Below are 6,887 nucleotides of genomic sequence, written 5' to 3'. Positions count from 1 at the left end.
GCATCAGCTATTTGAAGATCGCTGGACACAAGTGGAAGAGTAATGACTCCTTTATCTATAGCTTCTCTTATATAATGGCAATCCACTTCAATGTGTTTGGTCCTCTCATGAAAAACTGGATTAGTAGCAATCTGAATAGCACTTGTATTGTCAGCGTGGAGAGGAGTAGGATGAGATTGAGGAAATCCAATCTCAGCAGGTAATCCACGAAGCCATACAACCTCAGAGCAAGCAGTAAACATGGATCGATATTCAGCCTCTGTTGAAGATTTTGACACACGATCTTGCATTTTACTCTTCCAAGATATCAATGACTCTCCAAGAAATATACACCAAGCAGAGACTGAACGACGAGTATCAGGACATCCCGCCCAATCGGAATCACTAAAAGCATTAAGAAGAATAGGAGAACCACTTGGAAAGAACAATCCATGAGTAGATGTTCCTAGAACATACCGAATGATGCGACGAACAGCCACCAAGTGGAGATGACGGGGAGCTTGCATAAATTGACTAACTTGTTGAACTGCGAAAGAGATATCAGGCCGAGTAATAGTAAGGTAATTTAGACTCTCAAATAATTGTTGAAATATAGTTGGATCAGGAAGAAGATAGTCTTCCTTACGACGATACTTCACATTCAATTCTAATGGAGTATCTACGGAGGATGAATCTTGAAGACTAGCCAAAGAAATTAGATCATGAGTATATTTGTGTTGGTTTAGAAACACACCTGAAACAATATTATGAACTTCCAAACCCAAAAAATAAGTAAGAGTACCAAGATCTTTAATATGAAAAGAATCTTTAAGCTGCTGTTGGAGGCTAGTGATTAGTGCAGAATCAGTTCCTGTGATAATAATGTCATCTACATACACCAAAAGAAGAACACAACCTATAGATGTTTTCCGAAGAAACAAAAATGAGTCATATTTGCTCTGTTCAAAAGAAAATTATAGCAAAGTGGACCGAAACTTATCAAACCAAGCTCTTGGATCTTGTTTTTATCCATACAAAGACCGCTTCAACTTGCATACATCTGATGTAGGCGATGAGAACAAACCAGGTGGAGGTTTCATATAAATATCTTCTTTAAGATCACCATGGAGAAAAGCATTTTTGACATCCATTTGATACAAAGACCAGTTTTGTAAAGCAGCAATGGCAATAATAGTTCGCACCGTAGTCATTTTGGCTACGGGTATAAAAGTCTCCTCATAGTTCACTCCATACTCTTGTCTGTTACCAAGAACAACTAATCGAGCTTTGTACCGATTAAGATATCCATCAGAATGAAGTTTGATTGAATAAACCCATTTACATCCAATAGGGCGGACATTTGAAGGACATGTAACAATGTCCCATGTGTCATTTTCTTTTAAGAGCCAAAAGTTCTTCCTCCATTGCTTTCTGCCAACATTCATGCTTGGAAGCTTGTGAGTAACAAGATGGAACATATATGTTGGATAAAGTAGAGGAAAAGCCATACCAATTGGTAGTACGAGATACTTTGGTAGATCATCGAGTAGGCTCAAGAGGACCAGATCTTGAAAAATTCTCAAATTCTAGTTGTGTTACAATTTTAGGTGGCGGATCAGTGTCGAGATATGATAAAGTTGACCAACGTCATTCATACACAAATCCAGGTTTGAACCTGTTGAAAGAAGATAATAAATCCTCAAAATTAGGAAGTAGAGGAGAAACATAAGATGGATCTACAATCGTAGGAAAGAAATATTGATTCTCAAAGAAAACAACATTTCTAGAAATACGAAATTTGTGAGAACATGGATCATAACAAATAAAACCTTTTTGTGAAGTACTATAACCCATAAAAGCACATTTAGTAGATTGTACAGAAAGTTTATTGCGTTGCGAAGGAGGCAAATGCACAAAACAAACACAACCAAATGTATGAAAATCACTATAGTTAGGATTTTGGTGATAAAGACAAAAATATGGAGACTCAAGATTTAGCACTTTAGATGGCAATCTATTAATTATTCTAGTTGTGTTACAATTTTAGGTGGCGGATCAGTGTCGAGATATGATAAAGTTGACCAACGTCATTCATACACAAATCCAGGTTTGAACCTCTTAAAAGAAGATGATAAATCCTCAAAAGTAGGAAGAAGAGGAGAAACAGAAGATGAATCTACAATCGTAGGAAAGAAATACTGATTCTCAAAGAAAACAACATTTCTAGAAATACGAAATTTGTGAGAACATGGATCATAACAAATAAAACCTTTTTGTGAAGTACTATAACCCATAAAAGCACATTTAGTAGATTGTACAGAAAGTTTATTGCGTTGCGAAGGAGGCAAATGCACAAAACAAACACAACCAAATGTATGAAAATCACTATAGTTAGGATTTTGGTGATAAAGACGAAAATATGGAGACTCAAGATTTAGCACTTTAGATGGCAATCTATTAATTAAATAGACAGCAGTAGACAAAGCTTCCACCCAATATTTAGATGGTACAGATGACTCAATCAATAAAGTACGAGTGACATCTAAAAGATGCCGATTTTTTCGTTCAGCAACTCCATTTTGTTGTGGTGTATATGGGCAAGAGTGTTGTGAGACAATCCCTTTGTCAAGCAAGAATTTTTTGAATTCATAAGACATATATTCTCCACCAGAATCAGATCTTAATAATTTGATGCATGTAGAAAATTGAGTCTTAATGTAAGCCAAAAATGTCTTGAACATGGAAAATACCTCAGATTTGGATCGAAGAAAATACACCCATGTAAACCGACTATAATCATCTATGAATGTCACAAAGTATTTGAAATGAGCATGAGAAATAATTGATGAAATGTCCCAAACATCACTATGAATGACATCAAAACACTTTGTAGCACGACTACCAAAATTAGGAAAAGGAAGAGTTTTACTTTTGCCTAATTTACAAGTAGAACAATCAATGGAAGCAACTGAAAATTGATTTTTATTTCCCAATAAACCAGAATTTGATAAGTGAGACAACACAACAGAATTTGGATGTCCTAGACGCTTATGCCAAACCTCAGTTTTACTAGCAGTAGAAGTACAAGCAAAAGATAGAACGGGAGGAATGGAAAAGCGTATAGGTAACAATCGTCCAACTTTAGGCCCCTTCGCGACTGTCGTCCCCGACACCTGATCCTGCACAAGTAAACCATTACGAGAAAAATTCACATCACAATTGTTATCTACCAATTGTCCAACTGAAATAACACTAGTTGAGAGCTTTGGTGAAACAAAAACACTCTTGAAAGTTGGAGTAATGTCCCCAACCTTGGTAATGGGTAAATTACTACCATTGGCAATCTGTATTTGTGAAGGACCTTGATACTTATGAATATTTTTTAGGATGCTCGTATAGTTGGTCATGTGATTAGAAGCACCTGACTCAACAATCCAAAAATTAGATGTAACATCATTACCTTGTAATCCCAATGCTGAAAAGGCTGACACGATCATTTGTTGTACCATTTCAGGAGTAAGAACTTGTCCTGAAGATGAGTTATCATCAGTGGAACCATTTATCCTAGCTTGAAAAGCATTGATCCTACGATTTTGAGGGCGCGTGGGACACTCTTTGATAATGCGTCTTTGTTGTTTACAATAATTACAAAACTTCTTGCTACAATTGCTATATGTCCTTGTTGTTTACAGTAATTACAAAACTTCTTGCTATAATTGCTAGCAATATGACCATATTCCTTGCAACTGTAGCATTGAGTTCTACTCATATCCCTGCCCTTTCCTTTACCTTGAGCAGCAAATGCAACAGTGACATCATTTTCTTTCTTAAAATAATTTTGTGTGACAAGACGTTGCTCTTCACGAAGTAATTCCCTAAAGCAAACATCCAAAGAGTGAGACGGGTCACGATTCATCAAGTTAGAGCGAACACTCTCAAAGTCGGAGCATAATTTCATCAAAGAATGGTCTTGCTTGCTTTGCTCATGAACTGCCCGAATCACTGATAGAGATTCAGTAGGTATTTTTGCATAGACAATATCTGTAAATTCAGCCCATAAGTTTTGAAATCCAGAAAAATAATCCTGAACAGAAAGACCTCCTTGAGAGTAATTAGCAATTTCATACTCCAACTGAAAGCGTCTTGCGCTATTATCTTGGTTGTAAACCTTTTGTAAGTAATCCCACATGGCCTTAGCTGTCTTGTATGGCCTGAGATTAAGAACAATAAGAGGGTCAATTGAACCTAGAATCCATGTCATCACCCTAGCATCTTTAATCTTCCATTCACCTAGCTTTGTTGCATCAGTAGGAGCAGGATCGCTTCCATCTATATGGCCCCATAGTTCTTTGCCGGTGACAAACAACTGAAATTGAAACTCCCAAGAAGAATAATTTTTTCCAGTGAAACGAACACTGAAGGATTCAAAGTGATGTGAATTCATGCTTTTGAATAGCTATGAAAACTACAAAGACTCAAGAAAGCAACTAGAATGACCAAGAACAAAATTCCCAAGAGGTAGCCAAAAACCAAGATTTTCAAACTCAAAGTGAGAGTCTTTCCATTATATAGAGAAAATAAAAATTATACATCCCTAAAGATCCACCATTCCTATTCCTAAAGATCAACTATTCTATCTCTATAAAACTGCTATTCAATCCCTCTAAATCTACCTTGCTATCTCTCCAAATCAACTATTCTATCATAATATTTATTCCTTTGATTCTACAACAAATGTATATGGTCATGGTAATTTATATCACTATATAATTACATTAATATATACAATCATTTAGTTGTCCATCATGCTAACATCCCCCCTCAAATTGATGTTGGTGGATCAAGAAGCATCAATTTGCCTACTAGAAACTGATGGTGTTGCTGTGCCATGGATTTTGTAAACGCATCAGCTATTTGAAGATCGCTGGACACATGTGGAAGAGTAATGACTCCTTTATCTACAGCTTTCTCTTATATAATGGCAATCCACTTCGATGTGTTTGGTCCTCTCATGAAAAACTGGATTAGTAGCAATCTGAATAACACTTGTATTGTCAGCGTGGAGAGGAGTAGGATGAGATTGAGGAAATCCAATCTCAGCAAGTAATCCACGAAGCCATACAACCTCAGAGCAAGCAGTAAACATGGATCGATATTCAGCCTCTGTTGAAGATTTTGACACACGATCTTGCATTTTACTCTTCCAAGATATCAATGACTCTCTAAGAAATATACACCAAGCAGAGACTGAACGGCGAGTATCAAGACATCCCGCCCAATCAGAATCAGTAAAAGCATTAAGAAGAATAGGAGAACCACTTGGAAAGAACAATCCATGAGTAGATGTTCCTAGAAGATACCGAATGATGCGACGAACAGCCACCAAGTGGAGATGACGGGGAGCTTGCATAAATTGACTAACTTGTTGAACTGCAAAAGAGATATCAGGCCGAGTAATAGTAAGGTAATTTAGACTCCCAAATAATTGTTGAAATATAGTAGGATCAGGAAGAAGACCGCCTTCCTCACGACGATACTTCACATTCAATTCCAATGGAGTATCCACGAAGGAGGAATCTTGAAGCCCAGCCAAAGAAATCAGATCCTGAGTATATTTGTGTTGGTTTAGAAACACACCTGAAGCAACATTATGAACTTCCAAACCCAAAAAATAAGTAAGAGTACCAAGATATAAAGAATCTTTAAGCTGCTGTTGGAGGCAAGTGATTAGTGAAGAATCAGTTCCTGTGATAATAATGTCATCTACATACACCAAAAGAAGAACACAACCTGTAGATGTTTTCCGAAGAAACAAAGATGAGTCATATTTGCTCTGCTCAAAAGAAAATTGTAGCAAAGTAGACCGAAACTTATCAAACCAAGCTCTTGGAGCTTGTTTTAATCCATACAAAGACCGCTTCAACTTGCATACATCTGATGTAGGCAATGAGAATATCTATACAAAGACCGCTTCAACTTGCATACATCTGATGTAGGCGATGAGAACAAACCAGGTGGAGGTTTCATATCAATATCTTCTTTAAGATCACCATGGAGAAAAGCATTTTTGACATCCATTTGATACAAAGACCAGTTTTGTGAAGCAGCAATGGCAATAATAGTTCGCACCGTAGTCATTTTGGCTACGGGTGCAAAAGTATCCTCATAGTTCACCCCATACTCTTGTCTGTTACCAAGAACAGCTAATCGAGCTTTGTACCGATTAAGAGATCCATCAGAATGAAGTTTGATTGAATAAACCCATTTACATCCAATAGGGCGGACATTTGAAGGACATGTAACAATGTCCCATGTGTCATTTTCTTTAAGAGCCAAAAGTTCTTCCTCCATTGCTTTCTGCCAACATTCATGCTTGGAAGCTTGTGAGTAACAAGATGGAACATATATGTTGGATAAAGTAGAGGAAAAGCCATACCAATTGGTAGTGCGAGATACTTTGGTAGATCATCGAGTAGGCTCAAGAGGACCAGATCTTGAAAAATTCTCAAATTCTAGTTGTGTTACAATTTTAGGTGGCGGATCAGTGTCGAGATATGATAAAGTTGACCGACGTCATTCATACAAAAATCCAGGTTTGAACCTGTTGAAAGAAGATAATAAATCCTCAAAAGTAGGAAGTAGAGGAGAAACATAAGATGGATCTACAATCGTAGGAAAGAAATATTGATTCTCAAAGAAAACAACATTTCTAGAAATACGAAATTTGTGAGAACATGGATCATAGCAAATAAAACCTTTTTGTGAAGTACTATAATCCATAAAAGCACATTTAGTAGACTGTACAGAAAGTTTATTGCGCTGCGAAGGAGGCAAATGCACAAAACAAACACAACCAAATGTATGAAAATCACTATAGTTAAGATTTTGGTGATAAAGACGAAAATATG

The 6,887-nt window shown here is 36.8% G+C and overlaps 2 protein-coding genes across 2 annotated transcripts; both read right to left on the bottom strand.

The window, feature by feature from the left end:
• Nucleotides 1-3,648: 3,648 nt before the first annotated feature.
• LOC107060204 (uncharacterized) lies at nt 3,649-4,423 on the bottom strand. Its single transcript, XM_015307796.1, has 2 exons — nt 3,769-4,423; nt 3,649-3,698 (listed from the first exon to the last, which is right to left on the bottom strand). The coding sequence occupies exons 1-2, from the start codon at nt 4,421-4,423 to the stop codon at nt 3,649-3,651; spliced, it is 705 nt and encodes a 234-aa protein (XP_015163282.1).
• Nucleotides 4,424-4,933: 510 nt separating this feature from the next.
• On the bottom strand, nt 4,934-6,330 carry LOC107060203 (uncharacterized mitochondrial protein AtMg00810-like). Its single transcript, XM_015307795.1, has 2 exons — nt 6,109-6,330; nt 4,934-5,812 (listed from the first exon to the last, which is right to left on the bottom strand). Exons 1-2 carry the CDS (start codon nt 6,328-6,330, stop codon nt 4,934-4,936), a joined length of 1,101 nt encoding a protein of 366 aa, XP_015163281.1.
• Between the last annotated feature and the right edge of the window lie 557 nt (nt 6,331-6,887).

The sequence above is a fragment of the Solanum tuberosum genome, unplaced genomic scaffold, assembly GCF_000226075.1.
Source record: "Solanum tuberosum cultivar DM 1-3 516 R44 unplaced genomic scaffold, SolTub_3.0 scf00067, whole genome shotgun sequence".
Classification (NCBI taxonomy): domain Eukaryota; kingdom Viridiplantae; phylum Streptophyta; class Magnoliopsida; order Solanales; family Solanaceae; genus Solanum; species Solanum tuberosum.
The sequence above is the reverse complement of the archived record's forward strand: the minus strand, read 5'-3'. Positions and strand labels throughout refer to the sequence as shown.

Coding starts and splice junctions, on each gene's coding strand:
- LOC107060204 (XM_015307796.1), bottom strand. CDS start 4,423: ATGAATTCACATCACTTTGAATCCTTCAGTGTTCGTTTCACTGGAAAA. Junction 3,699..3,768: donor TGTTGCATTTGCTGCTCAAG/GTAAAGGAAAGG, acceptor TCATATTGCTAG/CAATTATAGCAAGAAGTTTT.
- LOC107060203 (XM_015307795.1), bottom strand. CDS start 6,330: ATGGAGGAAGAACTTTTGGCTCTTAAAGAAAATGACACATGGGACATT. Junction 5,813..6,108: donor CCGTAGCCAAAATGACTACG/GTGCGAACTATT, acceptor TCTTTTGAGCAG/AGCAAATATGACTCATCTTT.